Below are 24479 nucleotides of genomic sequence, written 5' to 3'. Positions count from 1 at the left end.
GTAGATTGACATTATTACTGCAAGTGGTTCAACATGAATTTCAGAGGGTCAGTCAGTAAATTACTCCTGAGTAATTAAACCAGTTTTGAGTTATGCAAGCCATCTCAGAGCACTAAGAGACTTCACTGACACGCCTTTAGTCTCGTACTTCATAGGCTTATAGTTGTGTACAATTTAAAGGCCAATTAGAAGAGATTTTATACCTGGTTTGGGTCTTTCATTATTTCTCATTACTAGTCAATAAGATGGATTACACAGGGTGTATCCTACATGTGCATCCTAAAGGAGGGTCAGTCATCAGTGGTTTCTTTACCACTTTCTCTCAGCATAATTTTATTTTAGTTTTTCTGCCTCTGCTCCCCGCCTCCTTTTCTCTGTTCAATTTGTGCTGTCAACCACTCCAGCAAAAGCTGCAGTAACAAAGTGCTTAGAAAAGTCTTATCCCCTTCTTTGTGTGGCAGTTGATGAGAAAGGAAGTGTTTTGGCCAGCTTTCCTCTCCAGTGCTAGTCTACAAACTAAATCTTAGCTTTGACGACAGAAAAAGAGCATTGTTGAGAACACTGAGAGAAGATGAGTGCAATAACCACACTTTCCTTTATTCATTCTCCAGATACTATTTTTAGCCCTGACAGCAAATGGTATCATTTGTTGCTCCAGCCCTCCCAGGCCACCAGTGCTGTGCCCTCATTGGGAGCCTTGTCAGCTGTAGGGCTGGTGAGTGGGCTGAGCGGAGCTTGGTGCCAGGGGACCCCTGGGCTGAGTAGACAGCCTGGAGGGGAGCACAGGTTCTAGGGCAGGCCCTGAGTTGTGTTTGGGTGGTGCAGGGCATGTAACATACAGCCTGGCAGTAAGCAGGGCAGGGCAGGAGGGACATTGGAGGATTCACTGGCTGCTCAGCTTTGTGAGCCCTCAAAATCCTTGGCCAGCATGTGACAGTTGTGTATCCATTAAATACATTGCTTTCCCTGCCACCCTGGGCAGACAGGTGCTTCCAATAAATGGCAGCTTGAAACAGGAGCTTTTCAAGAAGCATCTAAACATTTCAAAGCTTAGGGATGAGCACGAAAAGATTTCCTTGCTGCTGGTCACAGCAGAAGCTGGGAGTGAGGTGTGAGGTGGTGGATAGGCCTTCAGGTCATTCTGCTGACCTGTGCCACTCCTTCCCTTCACAGGCAGTGGGATTTGGCCACTGTTATTTCATGTGCCTTCCACAAGAAGTGCGTGTGTGTGAGCACTTAGTAGTTTCCCAAGTAGAATGCAGGAGCATCACTGCTGCTGTCTGTAGTTAGTAATTATTTGACTATAATGGGGAATTGGGAGTGGTACCAGGGAGCATGGGGCACAGACGTAGGGGCGGCAGCATTCTCACAGTCCCGCCCCAAGGGCGATAGGTGGCAGACCACCGCTCCTCAGGAGAATGATGCGGTCCCGGTGCCCAAACTCTGAACCTGAACTAACAGGGTGCCCCTTGCCCTGCCGCCGTGAGACGCGTGCGTCTGACACCTCTTCCCAGAGAGTCTTTCCCCGGTGTTAAGAAAGCGCTGCTAACTTGGCCGTCAGGCGAGGCACCGGCACGGGGGTAACGAGGATGGCAACAACAGGAGCTGCGCCGGCGACCACGCTTGTCCCGACACCGCTCTGGACTTTCGGGGTGCGTGCAGCCGCCGGGGCGGCGCTGGGCCCTTTGTTGCCGCCCTGGGGCGGCCACATGCGCCGGGCGAGCCCCCGGGCGGGCGGCGCAGGAGAGATTTGGGCCGCAGCGGCACCGCTGGCCGCTCCGTCGCTGGGTCGAAAGTTGAGGGGCGGCGGGGCCGTCCCGCGGTGTCCCGGGGCGGGCCGGAGCGGAGCGGAGCGGGGCGGGGGAGGATGGCGGGGCGGGGCGGGCCGGCCGCGGCGGCGGCGGGGAGCCGGCGTTGATCCGACGGCCGGGCCGGGGCATGGAGGGGGAGCGGGCGGACGGCCCCGCCGCCCCGGCGGACAGCGGCACGTCGGAGGTGTTCGCCCAGCTGTGGGAGGACGTGATGGGCATCCTGGTGAGTGTGGTGAGGACGGGGTCTGCGACCGGGGCGGCCGTGGGGGCAGCCTACCGCGGGACGAGGGCATGGGGTGGGGAGATGGAGATGCTGCGGGGCGTTCGCCGGGGCTTCCCGGCACCTGCTGCGGAGTTTGCCCGAGTTGGAGCGTGCCCGTGTGCGGGCGCGTACGTCCCAGAAAAAGTAACTTCATGGCCAAAGCCACGGGTTGTGTCGGTGAGCGCCTACACCGCCGTTGCGGAGGAGCTCTCTGGGCTGTCGCGGTGGAAGGGGCGGAAGGGCCGCGCAAGGAGCGGGTCCGCGCAGGGGCTGCCCGCTGGCGGGGACGCTCCCCGGCGGGAGCGCTGCTTCAGCCGGATCAATGGGCGCATTGTCCCCCGCTGGCCCGGCGTGCCGCCGATGCGGGGCAGTTGGGGCTAAGGCGGTGTCGCTGCAGCCTTTGCATCCTCCGCCCGCGTTTCGGGGTGAAGCCCCCGCGGAGGGGGCGCTGCCCCGGGGTCCCGGGCACGGCCGGCCGGCCCACAGCGCTCCCGGCACTCCCCGGCGCCGGCTTTGGAGCCCTTACTGCCGGGAGCTTTTTGGAGACGAGTTGCTCGGTTACGGCCCGTGGAGTTTCTGCGCCGGTGATCTTCAGAGGAGCGACTAATCCTCGTAATTCACTAGTTACAGACAAAAGAGATGGCCCCAGTAACGAGGGCGCAAGGAATTACGTTTAATGGGCACGTAGCGTACCGACAGGACGGACTGGATGGCAAACAGTAAAAATACAGGAAGAGTCAATCCTTTATTTCTACTTGCAGCGAGAGAATAATATTTACTTTAGTTGCAAGATGATAATTACCGCAGAGGACTGCCACTCAGCAAAAAAACAAATACTAACGTTATATACGTACTGGAGCTGGCAGCCTTCCAGCGATACAGGAATGTGGTAATCAACAGTGGAGTGCCTGTTTATTCATTTTAAAAGCAAATGAATAGGCTTGATGCGTGCTAGTTTTTGTTGTTAACATTTAACCAGCAGACATTCAAGAATATTATGAGAAATACTTTTTGGAAAACTACCATGGAACGTAATGAATGGTAAACCCATAGGATGCAATTCAGAAGAAATGTTATAGAATTGAACAGATAATTTAATTACCATTTTATGCTGAATGTTTTTTATGACATGGACTTTATTGTTAATATTCAAAGTCAGGTTCAAAAACCTGTCTTATTCCTTTTCTTCATAGAAATTCTCCATTGATTTGATGTTCAGTTTAATAGCACCCAACTGCGTACACTTTTTCACTGTTAATGATTTTAATCTTAGAATGCAAGCGGAGTCAGTTCTGCCAGTTTGTAAGGAGCACACAGTTGCTACTTTATGAACAGTCTCTTTCTGTCTTTTTCTGGCAGGTTTCAGTACTGCATTTAGTAAGAGCAAAGTGCTATTGGATGCCTGGGAAGGAGTTTTTGAGGAGGCCAGACTAGCAGCCTAGCATGCTGAAGCTCAGTGCAGAAAAAGATCTGATTGTCACACAACTAATAATTTTGAGTAGGTTTCTTTTAGCAATACGAGCTAGTTTCCTTCCTGGGAAACCAGGACTATTGAATTATTATTTGTCTTCTAATGAAACTTTGCTAAAATAATTTGTCTTACAGTTGGCCAGCTTTACAGAAAGGAATCATCTTGTGATTATGAAGTTGCTGGTTTATATCAGTTACAAACATCACCCAGCCTTATTAGCATTTATTACTTCAGTGTTTTGTGTTGCAACACAATTACAAATGCGAAAAGATACCTTGTGTTGGGTCTCCTGTAAGAGGGAAGACCGAAGTTCTCACTACATGCTGTCACTTTTCTTCAAATGTAGTCTTTTAAAGAGTTTCTAGTCTTTCGGGCTGCAAAATAAGGTCCTAAAATGAACTGAGAATCAAAAGTTTGATAAATTTATTTAGTGATTTGTCCTTATTTGAAGGCAAGGAAGAGGTAGCTCCAGTGCCATTTCCACTGCTCATCTTTGTGGCGCCTCTTTTAAACTTGTGATGCAAAAGGCAAGCAGTGAACTGGAGTTGTGGCTTCCAAATGGGAGTCAGTGGCTGCTTGGTTGTAGTCCATGATGCCCCATCAGTGGCCTGTGTAGCTGGCTTACTTCTTTTGCATTGTCAATTATGTGAGAGCATGGGTCTTAATTTCCTGGGATCTGTAGCAGTTCATGACTCAAACTGTCTGGGGAGCACAGATGTAGACACCAGAGTGATTCACTGGGGATGGCTCTGTAAATGAAAAAGTTGGTGCAGTGATATGCTGGCCAGGTTGGCCCTGCAACAGCCTGGAATCTACTAAAGGAATGCACTATCAGGGGGAGAGAGCCAGGAGAGAAGAGCCAAAATTGCTCTTGTAAGACTTGCACCTGCACTGCTCCATCCAAGTCTGGGGTCCCCAATATAGGAAAGGACATGGAACTGTTAGAGCGAGTCCAGAGGAAGGCTGCCGAGGTGATCAGAGGGATGGGACATCTCTCCTGTGAAGAAAATGCCAAGAGATTGGAATTGTTCTGCCTGGAGAAGAGAAGGGTTCAGGGTGACCTAGTTGCAGAGTTCCTGTACCTGCAGGGAGCCTACAACAAACACAGGACTTCTTACGAGCGCATATAGTGACAGGACATGGGGGAGAAGCTTTAAACTAGTAGAGGATAGATTTAGATTTGATATTAGGAAGAAACTCTTTACTGCGAGAGTGTGTAGGCACTGGCACAAATTGCCTGAAGTTATGGGTGCCCCATTCCCGTGAGTGTTTAAGGACAGCTTGGATGGGGAGCTCTGAGCAAACTGGTCTAGTGAAAGGTGTCCCTGCCCATAGCAGGGGTGTTGGAGCTAGATGATCCTTAAGGTCACTTCCAACAGACACCATTCTATGATTCTGTGATCTTGGAAGGAGAAAACTAGAATGAAATTAAGAAAGAAGGTGATCATCAAATGTTTGCTGATGGAATTAAAGAGAAAAACACATTCTTAAAGCCATGATTGTAGGATGATGCAGGGTGGAAAGAACCTCACATAGAATCTAGCCTATCCTCAAGCTGAAACATGGAGAGATCTGAGATCAGGTGAGGTTGCCTGGGGCTTTACTCAGTTGTATCTTGAAAACCTCCGGGGACAGAAACTGCGCAATCTCTCTGTGCAGCCTGTTCCGGTAATTTGCTGTCCTTATGGTAAAAAAGATGTTTTTCATAGAAGTGATAAAATGTTTTATTCTTCCCTCCCCATACTGAGAAGTTAGAGCAGTGGGGAGGAGGAGGGGAAGGTGTTGCCTTCCTCCCACTGGCCCTGCTGGAAGTATTGTGGAGTGTAATGGTGTCTGCGCTAGGTGCTGAATTAGGAGGAGAGGCCAGTGTCAGCACAGCTGGTATTCAGTATGGAGTTACTTGAAATACAAATTGAGCCCCTCTCCATATTTATATGGATAAATATATTTCATTGGTTTTGTACTTTTAGTTGTATTCCTTAAAATAGGATCTCATTAGGAGGAACCTGTGGTGGCAGATCCCAGGTCTGGAGGGGGAAGCAAGTAGTTGTCAAGTGCTTCTTGTAAGGAGCATATTTTGTGGACTTTGAAGTCACTTAATAGCCCTATACTTGATAAATACTGGGTGTGTGCTTGCAGCTGTACTAGGTCTTGCTGAAGCAAATGTGACTTTGCACTTTCCTAATGAAATATTCCATAGGTGCAGCTGTGGTATAAGCATCTCAAGGTATTTGTGCTGTTAATGGAGCTTGCTAGATAACAAAATGATGCCCAAAAGCTTTCACTTAGTCTGTAGCAAGCACATGCTGGAATGTACTGGATAATTACAATTTTCAGTGTTTCAGAGCAACAGTGGATGTTGGAAGTGTATTAAGGTTTTAGAGAGGTGGATTGTGAGTAGTAGTAAAGCAATTCTCTGCATTGCTAAAACTCAATGCTATAAAAAGGGATATTTTTGGCACAGAATCATATATTGATGTGGTGATAGCAAATTCTTTGTTTGCTATGTAAAGGTCTAAAAGTTTGTATGTTATGAGATCTGAGAACAAATTTTAATATGAAATTAGCATCAGGAACTTCATTCTTTTAAAGATGTGCTTTCAAAACATGGGCTATTGACCTTAGTACCAGGAAGTCATTCCAGTGCCCCTCTTGTTTATGCTGAGTTCCTCCTTTATATATACATTGGAGAGATACCTGGGTGAAATCCTAACATTAATGAAATCACTGGCAAAACCCTGATCAATTGTAATAGGAGTTTCACTAAAGAAGGTGTCTTATTTTGTGTGAGGAGATTTTGTCTTCAATGGCCAAGATGCCAAAGATCCAACAGAACTTGAAAGAGATGGCACAGCATTAGAAGTCTTTACAGCTTTTTATTTCAAAGCAGTAGATAGTTTCTTGTTTCAAACTATTGAATCGGTTATAACAGCTGTAACAAAATAAAATAATTTCTTTTTCAATAGCATTTTGCCGTTATGCGGAGAGAAAACCAGTCCCTTCCCACCATCTGCTGTTAGTTGAAGAGAATGGAGTGTTTTGAGGGCAATAAAGCTCACTTGGCTACCAAGAGCCCTCCTATTTACATATATAATCTGTCTTGGTCTCAATGTTTAGGAGACTATTTGAATTTCTTATCAAAGTAATAAAGGAAAAAAACCAAAAGAGAAAGAGACGCCAGCTGATAATGCAACTGTGATAACATGTAATTGGATACTGGCTAACATACTTTGGGAAGAGGAATTTGATATTAAGCCAGGGAGTCTGGGTATCTGGAAGGATCAGGGAAGTAGATCCCCAACTGATAAAAGCAGTTGTAGAACTGCCAGGAGGAGTTGTGGCAGCTAAGACCAGCCCAAGGTTTCTTCCAGGATTGCTCTTCCTCAAACCCTCATTAAATCACTGTAACCTCTTATGGAAATCTCTGCACTGCTGCTCTCTCAGTTTCTCATTGGGTGACTCTGTTTTTCTGGTGTCAGATTGGCACCAAAAGGCCACTCCAGCTGAGATAATGGACGCTCAGCACAGCACTGTGGAAGTGTGCAGGTAAATGAATAGGTGCCTCAGGTAGATATGCTTTTGAAAATGCAATATACTTGTTGTTTATGATTTGTATTGATGACATGTCAGCATAATGCCTGTGGCACTGTGTAGTTAACTCAAAACGCGCTGTGGGATATCCTGATTCAAAACATTTTTGTTCCGACTTCTATTTTCTAAAGCATATGCCACTTGCAACAATAAGGATAAACGGAGAAGGCCTGGTCTCCACTTTCAAACTGGCAGATATTATTTTTCTATTTCACAAAACCAGGGAGGGTATTTTGCTTTCAAATAAAGAAGTCAAAAGAGAGAGCAACTGAATGTCAGTTTGAGTGTTGGATTCAATTTTATAATTTAAACTTAACCTGTTGCTTCTTCTTTGCCTTTCCAAGAAATGTTGTGCCTAGCAGTGCTAATCCCTTTATGAGGAAAGACAGCTCACAGAGATAACCTTTGGTCTAGGCTTTTTCCTGCACGTCAGGGCACATAAAACAGATGTCTCCATCAGAGAGTTTAGTCCCCATAAGACCCTATACCATGAGGAGTGATAAGAGCTTTTGGTTCTGGTGCCTTCTTCATTCTTTCTTGAAAACAAATTCTTCCTCTTGCTAATTTGCTGTGAATACCAACTTGGAAATACTCTTTTTCTTCATACTTTTTTCATCTTTTGAAAGTCAGTCAACCAAGCTCTCTGTTTTTTTTTAAGAGCAGTGGAATACAAGGTTGCTAGAATTTCCCTGTAATGATGCTGTCTTCCTTTTCTGGATATGAAAAGAATGACAGTCTCTAAGGAGAAAGAAAATGTGAAAATTGATGTGGAAAAAGAAAAGGTGTTGCACATGAGCGCTTAAAGGACTTTTATTACATGGAATGAAATATACTACACTACACTACAAATGTTGGCTACCATTTTCTACAATTAGGCGAAAACCTCTTATTTTTAGTGTATCTTAGAGCAAATGACATTTTACAGAAGTAGGTAATTAGTTTAACTTAGTCTGATGCTGTGTAGAAATCTGTGTAAATTAGTGCTGATTGTATAAAGTGCTGTGCAAACAGGAGCAGAGTGGAGGGATCGGGACACAGAAGTGGAGCACGGGGTCACTGCTGGATGTGGCACACAGCCAAGGGACAGAGGGAACAGTTAGTTCTCAGGGCAAAGGAGTTTGAGTCAGATTCCAGTCTCCTTCCAGACCTGGGTTGAACTGTTCCAGTTTTGGCCCTGGGCTATGCTCCTTCAGGATTTTTTTCCCTTCAGAGGTGGCATTGTGGAGGAGAGGGTGCTCGGTGCTGGAGCACCCAGCCCTGCTTCCTGCACCTTCCTGGGTCACCCTCTTGTCGTTTGGAATCTGTGCTAGTAGCTTTTCCTTCATGCAGCAGCCTATGCTTTCTTTTTTACTCAGCCTGTTGTGGCAATATTAGTGGCCATAAAGTACTTGCTGTGTTTGGACTTACGGAGGTTCAAAAACACAGGAGGAATAGGAATTACTTTGAATTTACACCCAGTAAAGTGATTTGTCACAATACCTGTTTTAACATTGGATGCTGCTAACATTTTTTATCTTGATGATTGCTTGGTACAGCTGATGACTAATGAACCACCTGGCATTATTAGTGGTGGGAGGAGGAGGAAGGTGCTTGTGGCTGCAGGGATGCTGAGGTGGCTTTGCAAGGGTCTGGATTCCACGTTTTTCACTGACAAAATGGGCAATAGGAAGAAACTGGGTTTCCTATGTTCAAGTCTAAAAGTCAGATTTCTACTATAAAAACATGTTCTCCATTAAAATATATGCGAACATGTTGTGTGATAAAGTAAAGAGATACGAAGGGGTTTTATTTCTATTTATTTCATTGGCAGGGAAAAATTAAAACACTTTTTCGGCACAAGGGCTCCCAACACAGACTTCTGTTATTGAAAATAACGACATTAAAAATAAAAGGAGCTACCAGTGCCCTCTCCTACCACAGTGCAGTTGCTGTGGTGTGGGTCAGGTGTGGGCACGGTGGCTCTGCTTTCATCTTCTTGAGGCAAGGGTAACGCTTTTCCTGGCTTATGGTAATAGCACAGCTTTCTTGTCTACTGCCGTGTTTTGAAACACAGACTCAAAATGTACCAGGTTTATTTGAACTAAGATTAGTATAATAAAATAATTGATGGTGTAGATTCCAATGACACCTGTATAAGCATTTTTCAGCTGCATACTAGTTTTAGAGGCATGTTTCCTATGAAGAGCTGTAGAGTGGGTATTGTATAACCTATCTGGAAAACAGTTCTAAGCAGGGTGTAGCTGGAAAACTGGATGAACAAGCTTAAGAGTATAATACAACAATGATTTATAAATCACATTTTCAGGCTTTTTAATGGAAAGCCATACAATAAATTGGAGAACTGATTTCCAATATCCATGTCACAATCTGAGTGCAATCTGCTTGGAGTGCTGTTGCAGATCTGCTCTCCTTCAAGCCCATTAGACTTTGGTGATTTGACTTCCCTGTGGCCCTGCATGGACATAGGGATGTGCTCTTGACATCAGTTTGCATCATCAGGCCTCCAGATGAAGATATGTCATTTCGTGTGTGTGGGTAAACATACACCATGAAGGTTACAAGCATGGTAATACTTGTAACACAGTTATCTATACTTGTAATACTTGTAATACAGTTATCTAGAATATGATCATTTTATGTTTCATTATTGTCACTGTATTTATAATGATATACAGTGCTTTTTGCTCTTTGTAGGTTACAGCCTACTAATATTTATTCTCACAGTGATCTCCACCTGGACTGTATTCTTTGTGTGTGGGAGTGTGTGTAAAGGAGATTAGGTAACTGTTTAATATAATAATAAAAGCAATGCTTTGAAAGCTTTGCAGCAAGCGTGATGAGAGCTGATGGATGATAGTGGGAACAGTACCATGCTTGTTACAATATTAAATTGAGAGTACATGAGCAATCTCTTGGTTGTGAGATGCTCCTAACCCTCTCACCTGCAACTGAAGGTGCTTTGTGCAGTGCTGATAGGTATGATGAAAACAAAAGATAAAGGGTCAACTTTCTGCACTGTTTACATAAAAACTTGAGGAGCCTAAGGCATGAGTTTATTTATAGTGGAGCAGTGTGTGGCCTGCAGGGTTTTGAGAAAAAAGGAAAATGCATCTTTTGTTGTTCTTTCATAAGTTCAGATGAGTTGAGCCTCCTGCCCCTTTCAATGCCAGCAGCAGGCTGACCCTGCTCTGCAGTGGTTGCTCTTTGCTTGACTGCAACCCCAGCACAACTTGATGGAGGAAATAGGAGAGCTCATTGCACCATGGTGGCGCTGGTAAAAGTTGTCAGTGAGTGCACATCCACAGCTGGAGCTGGGATGAAAACACGTGCTAGAGCTGATTGCATAGCATTGCATCGCACTTCAGAAAAAAAAAGACATTTTAGGCTTTTAAAGAATTCTGCTTGCCAGAGCAATATTTTGTGAGTCACAGTGTATACCTTTAGAAATTATATGTCAGAATAGAAATGCTGAAGAATCTGTGGGGTTTACACATTTTACACTTGCAGGGATGTTTGGTTGTTTGTGTTCTGCCTGTTTATTATCTGTTTATTCATATCTGTTACAATTCTGAAACATTTTCCTTCTCTTTTGATTCTGTGCTTGCTGTTTTCTAGCAGACATGTGCCGCTCAGGCAAAAGGGGTTTTTACACCAGAAATTTCTAGTGCAATCCTAGGGATGGAGTGCAGATTGAAAATTCTTATTTTCTGTTGCTAAATTAGGAGTCATCTCCTTTACCATCTGTGTCAGACATGCTTCATATTGTTATCAATATCATTGCATAGACTTAACGCAGCCTTCAGTTAAACAGAATAATATTAAATGCCTTGGAGCTTTGTGGTTGGCCACTTTAGGGCAGTACCTCTGAAAGCTGATGATAAATCCTTTGCATTTGAACTTCAGTTTATAATCCCCAAGGATGAAAACAAGAAAAATCCTATTTTATAAATAAATGTGTTTGTATTCATACATAATATCCACCAACACTTGGAGGTTGTGATTTCCACTGCATTATTAGGTTTCTTTCCCACCTTAGAATTCATAAATAACCATTGTAAAACAGGAAGAGGTGTGGGCATGTTGTCAGTTGTGATTCCTGTCTTCAAGTTTCCATCTTCAAGATGATTGTTTGTTTATGCTTTAAAAACACGATCCTTCAGAGTATTTTTGGTGATATATTTTTTACAGAGGCTGGAGAAAGAATTTCCAGTGCAACATTTTATCACAGGACTGGTAACAATATTGTACTTCAAAACCAAAGAACCTGGTAGGGAGAGGAAATTTTTCTTCTGAGGTTTGGGGGAAAGATCTGTTTTGTTTCTTGTTTAATCAGTGGAGACTGCTCTGTTGTAGGTAGCACAAAATGACTGCCCCTCCTTAATTACTGTTGTCCTCTCTAGTTACACTTACCTTTATTTTGAGAGGTTTACAATGAGGCAAGAAATGGAGTCTAATCCTGTGCAGTCCTGCTCCACTGTGTTGCCATGTGCTGAATTGAAGGGAAAACGGGATGTTTCAGTGCAGTGAGGTGTACTGTTTCCTGCTCAGCCCAAACCCAGCAATGCATTGTTTAGATTTTGTGTCAGGGAGTGAGTATATATGTGCAGATAGATAAACTTTATAAAACCTAAACTTTGTAAAACCTAATCTTTGCATGATAGCTGTCTAAACTCAGGAAGTTAACAGGGAACATAAGGTCAAGGACCTCACCAAAATCACTGGCATGATGGTGATGATAAAAAATAGCTTCATACCACATGTGGTGTGTGGTCACACATAAATGAGAAGGGAAAGGGATCCTTCTGCATATCCTTGTTATCCTAGTCGTGATGAGTCTCACTGGGTTTGTTTAGTGTGGAGTTTGAGTTCCTAAATACCAAAAGTAGGAGGAAAAAAAAAAGAGGTGAATGTTCTCAGTGTTGCTTTTTCTCTCTGTTGGAATGGTACTTGCTTCAAGCAATCTTTGCCAAGTTACTTGTGGGTTTTTAACCTTGTCTCAAGTGTACATAGAATACAAGAGATTTGTACAAATCTTCATTTTTCATCTGCCAAACCTAATAACAACTACTGCAGAATGCTTACAGATAGTTAATTATTTTATAAACTGCCAAGAAAGAGAGAGGAAAGGGGGATAAAAAGGTATGTTAACTGCTGCTGACCATTTTGCCTTTCTGTTGCTGGGGGAGCTTTGAACAGTTTACAAAACCAAAAAATGTTAAAAAAGCAAGGCGGAGGTTTTTCTCAGACTGATGCCTGTCTTAGGAAAGTACCTTTCGTATACAGCGGAAACAGAGGATGGCAGGGGATGGAGGTGCAGTGAGTCAGTATCCAGAGTTGTATTCTGTGGCCAGAAAAGTGGGAGGAGTCCCAGCTGAGAAGGGTGACTTGCAACTGCTAGGAAGAGGGATTTAGAAGGATCATGTGAAAGGAAGAATTGCCGCCTTCATGGCAGGAAATGGCTGGAGCACGCACTGGGACCTTGGCTGGGGAAGGTCAGTGTGCAGGCTGGCTTCCTGGAGACCCAGAGGAGGTAGCTGAATGGTGTGGACGTCAGGGAGCATGTGGGAAATAAATAATGGAGATTTAAGCTTGGTTTAGAAATGAAAAGACTTATCTCAGGCACCAAATAGGGATGTCACAGTGCAAAGTTTTGCTTGTTTTGCTTTTGCTTAGAGACAAATGTAGGCTGTAGGTGGGTAACCATTGATGTGTGTGAGTCATGTAAAACCAAACCATCAAGGTATTGCCAGCAGATGCTTTGAATGGGTAATTGGTAGCAGAGGGCTGGTTAGCTGCAACAAGCTGGGCATGAGAGTGCAATTTACTGTTTTCCTGGAGACAGTCTGATGCCCTGTTTTCCTGTTCACATGTAACTCCTTCTGAGCCAGCCCTTGCATCTCTCAAGCTTTGAAGAGATTGCCATATCTGAAAATACATGATTTTCCTTTCCATTTGAGAGTCATACAGTAAAATCCTTGTTTTCTTTCAAATACTAATTCTCTGTGAATGAAGGAGCTTATTTACTACACATCCTTTGTTTTGAAATTGATAATGGTGCAGACTGTGAAAAGTGCTCAGAGAGCTCTCTGCTGGTTTTGTGTTGCTTCAGATGCAGCCTGGTAGAGAGGCTGTCCTGCCACTGTTGCTGGGCTTATGGGGCGGTGTTCCCGGAGACTGCTGGCCACTTTTTTCATCTGAGAAGCAGAGTCTGTGAGGAAACTCCTTCCATCTGAGACTTTCTTTTCATGTTACTGCCACTTTTACAACTAGGTGGGATGTTTTTCTTTGGCATGACAACTGTCCTGACAAATGGTTAGTTAGCAGGATGTTGTCCTTTTGATGTTCATGTCTATGCATAAAGAAGTTGCTCAAGGGCTTTACTTGCCATCCAAGTCCAAGTGTCTTTATCTACGATTGTTTTCTTTCAGCCTGTGGTTCAGGGCTTGTATCAGTGAGAATCAACTGCCAGGTTTTGTAGAGACACAATTTTTTTTGTGAGCTTCATTAACCCTGGGGTTCTGCCAGCTTCTGCTTTTTATGACCTCTTTAGCCATATGGGGCTTTTCAAATTGTTTTGTGCCTCAGTTTGAGGTGCATCTGTGATGTGCAACACTTGAGTAACCAATTCAGTCTCCAATAAAAGCCACATAGAATCACAGACTATCTAAGTTGGAAGAGACCCGTAAGGATCATTTAGTCCAACTTCCTGCTTCTCACAGGGTATCTAAAACTGAACCATAAGACTAAAATCATTGTCAGATGCTCCTTGAACTTTCATGGGCTTTGTACTGTGACGAGTTCCATGGAGAGCCTGTTTCAGTGATGGACCACAATCTGGAACGTTTTCCTAATGTCCCATCTGAACTTCCTGTGATGCAGCTTCATTCCATGTCCTCATGTCTCTTATCAGTGGGCAGAACCATTGGACTGACAGCAGCCACAGGATTAAGCACTTCCTTGAAACAAGCACATGACATCCTCATGTGCCCCCTTCAGAAAAATATGAGCTTGAAATACCTGGGAGATATGGCAGCCACACTGTTATTGAAGCCCAGACTCTGTAGGATGTGTTCTGTTGATAGGCAGAAATATTCCTCTTCTATTTGTGTAAGAGGCCTATTTAGCCTAATTAGGAAGTGCTTTGGCAATGATGAAGCAGTGTGAGCACACAGGAACGCAAAAAGCCCTTCTTTACTGTACACAGATAAAGGGAAATGAGTAAATAAAATACGGAATCCCAGAGTGGAAAGGATTATAAGCTGGCAAGTGATGACAGTTCTTATTGCTAGGTTGATATCCCTAATTGATATAAACATGAAGCCCTGTGCAATCTGTGGTACTTAAAAGACACGCATCTAAATAATATTTAAATAGATTCTTCATTTTTTAAGACCCACTGGGGTATAATTGTATTCAACTTAATTAAATGAACTGAAACCCCTTGGTAACTGTGCTTTACTGTTCCTAAATAAAACACTCTCCAAAGAGACATGAGGAAGCTTAGTTAAGGCAATAAAATCCTGAGCCCAGCACCATGAAGTTTTGCATGAGCAATATTATATTTAGTTCATCTGTATGCTACCTGCAGTGGTTGAGACTGTACTAACAGTGCCATACTTCTGTTAAGAGTCAAAAGCTGAGGCTTCACTGAAGTGTTTTAGGGCAGAGTCAGCCTTTCTGGTTTCAGATTTGTATGAATGCGGGGTGTCTGCTTAACCTGGTTTATTAATGCTACCCCTCTGTGCCAGCGCAGAGCATGTGTTCCCTGCAGGAGTGAGGGTTTGCAGGGACAGCACAGGCAGGCAGGATGGGCAGCATTGGTGAGGGGGAGCCTGGGCACAGCTTGCGTACGGGAGCTACAGGAAATAATTTCTTCTGCTGCTAAGATTACATGGATTGCTGCCATGCTCAATTACAGTTGTTTCCTTTCCTGGTAAAAGATGACCTGTCAGGAAGCAGTAGGAGTGAAGAAAAGGTTAGTCCCTGCTTATGTAGAAGTGTTGGGTGTATCCTCTAGGCTGCAAGCTGCTGAATTTCTAGTAGGAAAAAACAGAAACATATCAGAGTTTGAGAAAGCAGTTTAAACATCAGCATTCTAGCTTTCCATGGCTGGCAGCTGGGCTGCCCTCTGCACCTGCAGCAGTGAATCAAGGGCTGCATCTCTGGGACACACAGTGCCCTGTGGTGCTGGGCACCTCAACCAGGATTGCTGGTGTCCATACCTACTCCCAAAAAAGAGGAGCAATCTTGTCATGCCTTGGTGTGCACAGCAGTGTTTTTTCACGCTTTGTAAAAACAGTTTGAAGTGAAGGCAAATATTTGACATTTCCTTTGCCCTTTCTGAAATCTTAACATGGATAGCAGGAGAGCACCTTCCTCTTGGAAGTCAGCATCCAAAGTGGCTGTACAAGTGGGAGTAAATAATTGTGCTTGCTGTCACACCCAGCTTCCTGAGAGCAGCATTTCTGAAGGCTGGGACTGTCACTGCCGAGCTGGGTGATGATGCAAGGTGCGTGCTGCCCTGTAGCTCTTGCCCTGCAAGTGCAGATGAGGTAATGGGCTCATCCAGCCATGAAAAACGTAGAGCAGACGACTGCAGCCCTGCTGGGCTTTCCCAGCGCTGCAGAGTGGCAGAGAGAGGACTGTGCTCTCTCCTCTGCTTCTCCGTAGTTGTGGTTGAGGGGAAGGTCCCATGCAGGATTTAGCTGCTGGGATGGTAAGAAATGAGGGAAGGCATGGAGTGTTCCCCTATACTGGTGCATCTCCAAAGCCAGTACTGCTGGGGGAAATTGCTGTCCATAGGGACCTGCCCAGGATCCTGGGCCTGGATGTCACAGTAAAGCATCAAGGAGTGCACAATAGTACACTGAAGAGGCAAGGGGGAGGGGCAGGGGGAACAGAAAGAAGGATGAGAAGTTTTTTGAGTGAACTTTACTTTTTCTGGACAAGGTATGCCCTCCTTCTGCCAAACTGTCCAGGGGAAAAGCATTGCGCAGTTCAATTTAAAGGCAGTCATTCTCTCCTGCCTTGACACTTTAAAAGTAATTTTATTAGTGAAACTAGCAGATAACCATTACCAAAGGTTGCTTTCTCTGAGCAACTTTAACACCTTGGGGAAATACTGTAAACAAGACTTGCTGAGATTACACACTTGACCTGAGATCTGTTTGACTACTCAGTTTGTTTTGCCTTTAAATATCCAAATATTTTTTACATGTTTTTTGTTTAGATTTTTTCAGGCTACTCTTAATGATTACTCACACCTCAGTTATGTAGACCCATTTATCACAGAAGATTTGGATTTGTCATACTGTGCTACCACTAAATATAAGGAAAAGAGCTTTAATGAGACTTCCTTCACTATTGCAGCTGATATGGTTAACTCCCTGAAATATTTATTTCAACATCTACTTGAGATGTTTGCCTTTTGCCTATCTATTTCATTAGACACTAACTTATCTCAGACATGAAGCCACCCCCGTAATATATGCTAAATTTCCCAAATCTGAAACAGGAAATTCACCTCCATCTCCTTAATGGTATTTTTATCAGATATATGTACATTTCTTAACCCTTGCCATTCTGTTGTTTACCATTTGTTTCTGCTCCAAGTCTCAGGCTAGAACCCACGGCAGCTGGTACACATGAAGTGACAGTTTTCACTTAATGTGAGAAAAAGTCTCAGCAGAGTGTGCAAAAGGAGGAGGCAGTAAGAGCAAGGGAGAAAAAACTAATGAGAGGTGATGTCAGGTGCAGCTATTACATGGCTTAAACTTGTTCTGCTTTACAAGCTGACAATGGCAACTTGTAGCTGACTGATGACCAGTCTGGTGGATGGTGGTGGCCTTTTAGGTATCAGAGTAGACAAGGGTTTTGAGTCACATTTTGATGAGCTTAGTGCAGAGCTCCTCAGGGAAAGGAGGATAGAGGATAATATACGGTTATTAGGGAAGCTGGACATTAAGGGTGCTTTGAACTGACTGTCATGAATAAAATTTGCATATATTCTTGTCTGTTAAGACCTGGTTCTACTTGTGATAAATACCAAATTTTAAAGTATGTTGGAAAGTACATTTGCATAGATGCAACTTTTTTGTTAGCATTCATATATTTTTATTATTTCCATAGAGGACTTCCTTGGTTGCAAACCACAGAGGGGGATCCCAGTAGTGTGCTTTTAAATTTATTTTAATTTACAGAAGGAAAAGGAGAAATCACCTTCAGAATGTTTTTTCCAGAGATGCTTTGCTATACCTTCTTGACAAAGGCTTTGGGGCTTTACAGTAAAAAGAAGGGGGTGGAAAAACTGTGGTGCTACTGGTAAAGGAAACACTTTAATTTCAGAATTTTGAAAAGAGTAAGAGGGGTTTTTGATGTAAAGATTGGGCTAAGTTTTATATATATAGATAAAAATGGGAAAAAAAACCTTGGAAAACTCTGTGGTTTAATATGATTTTTTGGGTCTAAGTGACTGTGCTCTGAACTTGGTGGGTTGTATTAGCTATTTCAGATAACTGCTGCAAAATCTTTGATATCAAAGTATACCATTGTGCTTTCTGCTTATTGTACAGAATCTATAAGTCTTTTAACCATGCTACAGAGAACTTGACACAGTAGTATCACTTCTATTTTTGTAACTGTCTGTAAAGCCACGTAGTTTAATGACTCAACCCTCAGATGCCATAAAAATTAATGGAAAGACTATTGAATCAATCTGGTCTGTATGTTCTTTTTGTTCTCACAGTGTCTGGCTATAGAGAGGTCAAGGGAACCATGACAACTTTTCAGCATCCTCAAAAATAGCTGTTCTCAATATAAAAATGTCATGACTTGTACGCTGAGTATTTTATGCCTTCTTCTGAATATCAAGGGAAGCGCTGGCTGCCTGGCCTTGCGCTTCTGTCTCACTCACATTTCTGACGCTGCTGACTGTCAAGACAGGCTTTGAACCTGTCATTGCATGGATAGTAGAATTGTTAACTCTGCTGAATGGAAGATTGTCCTTGCTGAGCCCTAGGAATAGAAAGGAGTATTTCTCAAGCAGCTTGTTGGGTTCATTTTCAATGCAAGCATCTTGAAGCTGTGCCAGAAGGCAAAATATCAGCCCTATTCCTAGCAGAAATACATTGGTAGCAAGAGGGTCAGAAATGTGCAACAGAATTATACTGGAGCTCTGCAGGTTTTCCTACAGATGCCTATCCTCACTGTGTATTACTGTAGTAAACTGAGACGCAAGCTCTAGCCAGAGAGATGGATGCAGGTTTAACTCTTTTGTTTGGAAAAGGTTTGGATCTGATTTCAGTCTGCCTCCTTAGAAAGAGCTGTGAAGGAACCTGGAATACAGTGTCTCAGGTTTATCAAGTGCAGCGTGAATTCAGGTATTAGTATATTTTGGAATGCAGGGAGTTCTGCAATGAGTCCACGGTCGCTTACAGAAGGATGCAAAATTTCTCAAGCTTTTGTGAGCTCTTATGATTAGTAAAAATATCTAAAAAGGAGTGGCATCTTAGTCAAAGTTATCCCATGAAAATCTGATCATTCCCTGCATTTATTAGGCACAAATATATTTTCCTACAGATGTTCTCTTTTCACTGCTTTTTTGTCCCTTGTCCCTCTTGCCCGTCTCCCCTCCCCAAACAAGCCCGTTTGCTCTGGCTCACATTCTGACTTTCATTTATGTACTTCTTTGAGCTGTCCAAACTAAAGGTATTATTGAAATGCAAGGTCATGTTCCACAAATTTTTAGTAGGCGTCCCTGTTAAAATCTAACTGCCAGAAATAAACTGCTAATGTTTACAGTGACTCTCCACACAGTAGTCCTGTGTTTCAGGCATGGAAATGGATTTTTCTCATCTTAGCTTGTAAAGGTCAAAAAATGTGCCTTTGCCAGGGCATGATTGCTGTGTGTTGTGAAATAGCACCTTCCCTTCACCAGTGCCATTTCCACATTCACTCATATCTTATTAGGAAAAAAAGTCAGATTGTCTTCCAGTTTCTGACCTATTCCTAAGATCCCAGATGATGCATGTGCTGTGGCCATAGCTGCAGTGGCTTTTAAGTTTTGAGCTTGTCTAGTTGCATTGTGTGCTGTAACCTGCATTGCCATGTGCAGATGGAGACCCATCTGTCTCGCTGAACAAACAGACTTGTAGCATCCACATCTTTCTACATTTCTGAGATTCATGCAGTTATGTGAATTTTACCCAGGGGTTGGGAAAGTGAGCACATATATCCAGTAATCAAGACCTTTTTCCTGACATTCCTAATATCTGCCAGAATAGGAGGAGGATTTGCTGGAATATGCTGCTTTGTAATATTTTTCAGATTCTGAGACAGAAAAGTACAGAGTAAAATAGTTGTATTTTTGGAAGATTTTTCTAAAAATCTTGTTCTGCATAGAAACTTATGCACAAAGTATGCATGCTCTGCTAGTGCTTAATATTTAGGTACACATGCAGGTTCATCAAATATATTTGTTACTTAGCAAAGTCTGTTATTCCTCCTTAGCTATTGGTGTTTTTATTTTATTATATTATTAAACTATGAATATATTTTTACTTAATTTTACAGCCAGCAGAGCTCTCTAGCAAAACATTTTTCTCTTTTACGCTTTCAGATGTCAAATACAGAGGATTCTGCCAAGGCGTTAAACTAACTGATGTGCAGTGACCGATAAATTCTAACTTTATAATAAGTGCCAAATCATTCCAACTTTTCTTTGTAGTCGCTCCATTAGCAGGAATCCCAGTGGATTCCTTTGGTATTCACATGCATATCAGAACTAATTCTCTGGGAATTTCAGGGCAATTCGTCATTTTGCTCTGTGTTTTATGATGCCAAAAAATGTTGCATGCATACATTATAAAATGGAAATTTAGGAACACGCATCACAGCTGAAAATAGAAATCTGAGAGATCTTCTGTTTTCATTAGGCTATTAAATCTTCATTTTACATTTAACCCTTTATAAATAACAAGTTGTGTATTTTTCTGACTATTAAACTATTTTATGGAGGAGTCTGTGCTGTAGTGGAGTCTTAGGGGAAACATGTTGTAACTTCTTACCAATGAAGTGCTTGGGGAGTGGTTTTCCTGCTCAATATTTGTATTGCTCACAAATTTTTTTCCATCAGAAAGATCTGTGGGATTATATAGCGGGAACATTGCAGTTCGCATGGTAATAAACACAATTGGTGTAAAATACTCTTCATGATAGTGCTTTAACTGTTACATTTGTAACAAAATGACAGAGGTTATTCTGAGGTTTTGGTTTTAAAAGTGTTACTGACAGTTCAGAGCATTTCAGAGGCTTCTGAAATGCAGATATATTGGTAAGAACAAATTTGAAAGCTATATATTTTTTCATTGCTCACATAAGCTGTCTCAAATATCAATATGTCCATCTATATCAAAATGGGACATAGTGGTACATTATTGAAGGCTTATTATTTATTGCATTGGCTTGTTATTTTTTGTATCAAAAAATTGTGTGCTTTTTCCTACCTGTGAAAATAAAATGGCACTCCACATTTGTGTAAACCTATGAAAATTGCCACTGGATCTTACTCTTTGTGCATCAGACTGAAATATTTTTAAAAATATTTTTAGTTATGCTTTTAGTCTTTTATTTTGTTAATAATTCCAGAGATTTTTAAAAACATCTCCAACTACTCCTTTGACTCTGTTTGTAAGGGAATGCATTAATTATCAAGCTGAAGCTAATGTTTTGCATATGAATATTTTTAAAGACTCAAAGCCAAAATAGAATTGCAAAGCACACTGCTGGTTATTTTGTGTGAGACAGTTTAGAATTATTTGGAGATGTTGTGGGGGATCAATTTAAAGAGCAGACAAAATGTTATGGTTCTTCAGATGAGATATACTTGTGGCCATTATTTGTGCAGTAGAAGAATGAAGCATCTTCTCTTTTCTAAGTTTTGCCATGTTTTTGGTAGTGCTTGAAGAAAAAAGGAGGATGATGGAGATAACTCTATGTAGGGATCAAATTTGAGGTCATATAAATCAAATATATAATCCTTTGTTAAGTTATAACATTTACTTACATGAAATCATGAGTGGATGCTGCAGGTCATGAGATGCTTGCTGTCTTTGGCTTGGGTTGATTTCTGTATCTTTATTTCTTTTTACAAAGCCAATGCTCTCTGCATTGCCTGCATACATAAACTCATACAAGCAACTCTTGGCCACAGACACAGATCCTTCAATCGGCATTTTCCACTGTACCTTTCTGGCAAGTTGAGGTCCAAATGCAAATGTTTGTGATGTTGTTGAAGCTATGGGGCTTCAAACACCAACGCTCTCCACATCTAGTAAGGAGGATGCACGCAGCCTTTGTGGAATGGCAACTGCATAAAGCTGTAGCTGCCTTGGTCTGGACCCCAGCAAAAGCATGTGGCAGGGCTGTAATGAGCATGTGTGCCAGCTGTCTGTTCTCTCTGTGTCAGCTGTATGTTCTAACATATTGCAGGGTTTTTTCTGTTCCTTCATTTTTTTCTGGACATCAAGCTTGTTTTCATTTGCAGCATAGCCCTAAGTGCCGCCAGCAATCCGTGCTGTCACCAGGCAGGGTGATGCCTGCAGCTCTGTTCCTCTGGACACGGTGGCACTGGTGGACTGGTCACTTGTGAATAGGCCTTTCTTTGCAGCCACATGCTTGCTGGCAGCGGGGCCACCCACCTTCTGCAGGCTTTAGTTGGGATGCTGCAATCGAGCTAATTTTGTTCTAGGGACAGTCAGAAGCCTTCAGTCTGTTGGAGGCTACCTTTAAAAATAGCACAGTGAACTGCACGCCAGCACAAGCAAAAAATGAGCACTTGTTTGGCCGTGTTTGATCCGCTGGCAGTGCCATTGCTATCCTGCAAATGCTCCGTGACCACGTGTCTGAGGAGGTGTGGGGAGGAGCACTGGAGCATGCTGAGATCCTCAGCTCTGAATGGCTCTCAGCTAAGCTAAAGTTCACATAATAATATTGGATTTGGACAATTTCAGGCAATTTCAAAGTTGTGAATTACCTTTGAAAATTATGGGTATTTTTGGAGCAGGTGAACTTTATGGAATGTAGGTATGGTTTCCAGAATTGTGAGAGGAGATGGACTGATGGGCAGTTCTCATGTTGTTCTAGTAAGATGATGCTTCCCTGTGTTGCTCTTATATCATGACTCTTTCCAACTTGAATCTTCTCAACTGGCAAAGCTTATCAAAGACTAAATAGACTCTGGTTTGGGAAGGTACTCCAAAGTGAGAATTTTTGATAAACCTTAGAGAGTGATGTTTTTTATGATTGTGTGGCTGGGATTCAGATGTCCCATCGTCTCTTTGGAAGTCATACAGGTTCCCTTAATGCCCACAAAAGTGAGCAAATGAAGGTTAAGTTTTGGGGTTGCTTCTTCAGTTTGGTGTTCATATTTTTCCCCCAGCAGTGCACTCCTGGTTATTCCTACTGAGTGTTTAAACACCGAAAGCAGCACATAGTCCATGTAGGACCGGAAAGCCCACCCTCAGCTACCAGAGGAGTGTCCAGTGGCACAGGGAAACTTGTGGAACTCATGGTATAGTCAAAGAGTCCAAGTTTCCTCCCCAGCCTGTTGAGAAGTGATGGATGCCCAGGAGGTGGTTGTAGGAAGACGTGGGCTTCTGCTGTGAGTAGGTAGCACTGTGGCTCCTGTAGAAAGGCAGGGAAGCACTGTTGTGTGCAGTGCAGGAAGTTGTTTGTCCAAAGCTCTGGAAAGTCTGACGTTCCCAAAAATGTATTTTATAGGGACCCCAATCTTGTGATGCTTGAAACATCTCTTGTGTGAGATCTTTGGCAGGTTGAGAGATAGGAACTACAGTAAAAAAAAATATGTAGGTATGGGGGCCAAAGTGTAGATATATATTTAGTGTAGTTATTTTGCTTCTGCTGCTCCAACAAGTGACGTGCAAATTGTTTTCCACCTGTACTGAACACAGTAGTGTTGAGAAAATGCTGTTCTAAATTTTAGGAATGTGGGCTCTGCAAAAGTTTCTGGGGAAAACTGCAAAAGTTTCAGGAGATAACTGTTCCACCTGTGGAATTATGCTTTAAGAGTAGAAAATAGTTTTCACAGACTCTGAGATTTAATAGGCTTTCACTTTGATTTAAACTGGAAAGTTTTTTCCATGTCTCTGGAAGTGATGCTTCATTAGAGCAAACCTACCTCTTCAGTGTAGTCCAGAACCCTGAGAGTGGGACCATGTGCTTATTTCCAAGTAACAACAGCTTCATTAAGGTTTGGTTACTAATTAAAAGTTCCTCCTAGCTCATATGCTATAACTCAACTTTGCAATTTATGTATATTATTAGCATAATTATTTTTGGATTATTTCTCTCTTGCTTAGCTTTTTCTTAATAATCAAGACATAATTTTATGTTTATATGTGTGCATATATTAACAGCAGCAATAAAGTAATAGTCTGCAATGTATTCTTGTCCTTCTCTCAGGGTAGGCATAGAGAGCCTATTTTTTCATCTGTGTTACCTTCTAAAGAATGCACTCAGTGATATACATGCTCTTTCATATGTTAGACAAGTAGGGATACAAGATTATTCCATCCCACGATTTGGATGTATCTTAAGGGTGTGCATATTGTACCTGCCCACCCCCTCACTTTACAGATGGAGCATACATATCTGATGTTTAGAAAGGTTTCTCATGACACTTAAAATTCAGCCTTCTTATTGTTCTGATCTTATTTTCTTCATTCATAATTTTTAAAGTATGAATTTGGACCGTAATTAGCAGATTATTACAATTAGGTTTCTGGCTATTGCCATTTTATTAGCAGTGTAGCAATCCTACACTGCAAAGCAGACATTTGGGACTCAGCAAACCATGTTGCCACCTCCAGTACATCTTAAAAGACCAACTGGCAGAGTGTCTTGGTGGGTGTCATTGTTTGCAGTCTGGCTGGTTTGGTGTATTGGTAAGAAATATTTTAGTTGCAGTTACTAGGGCTAAAGCAGGGCTACTCTTGGTTAGGTCACTGAAATGTTTGTAATGACTGGCTCTTGGAAGAGTGAGCCACTGCTTGGGAGAACCATGCTTGAGCTCCCAGCATGCTGCTGGGAGAGAATTGAGGCAGATAGTGCCTGAGGATGTGTTGTTCCACTGCATTGTTGTCCCTGCCTTCTTTCTCTCTGTGGGAATTAACAAAGTCCCACCTGATTGTGAGGAGCTGTTCTGGTTATCCAGTTCGCAGCTGTTCTTCCTGTTAATGTGCTCTGGGATAGGGATGGAGAGGATGACCTGAGCATGATGTGCTGCAGGGACAGGGGTTTCCTTCATAGTTGTCGTGCTACCTTTAAA

At 42.7% G+C, this 24479-nt stretch overlaps 1 protein-coding gene across 5 annotated transcripts in view; it reads left to right on the top strand.

Annotated features, from left to right (window-relative positions):
* LOC102070476 (SAM and SH3 domain-containing protein 1) overlaps nucleotides 1–24479 on the top strand; it is a 525772-nt gene that overhangs the window by 409001 nt on the left and 92292 nt on the right. Inside the window, exon 1 of one of the 5 annotated variants that reach the window (XM_074537562.1) lies at nucleotides 1452–1652. The exons of 3 other annotated variants lie outside the window; for them this stretch is intronic. In XM_074537562.1, the coding sequence (XP_074393663.1) occupies nucleotides 1590–1652 (63 nt within the window). In that variant the 5' untranslated portion in view covers nucleotides 1452–1589. Of the gene's footprint in view, nucleotides 1–1451; nucleotides 1653–1872; nucleotides 2035–24479 lie in introns of those variants that run through there. One more of the 5 variants, XM_014268594.3, reaches the window with a different exon arrangement.

This window comes from Zonotrichia albicollis, chromosome 3, assembly GCF_047830755.1.
Source record: "Zonotrichia albicollis isolate bZonAlb1 chromosome 3, bZonAlb1.hap1, whole genome shotgun sequence".
NCBI classification, from domain to species: domain Eukaryota; kingdom Metazoa; phylum Chordata; class Aves; order Passeriformes; family Passerellidae; genus Zonotrichia; species Zonotrichia albicollis.
The sequence above is the reverse complement of the archived record's forward strand: the minus strand, read 5'-3'. Positions and strand labels throughout refer to the sequence as shown.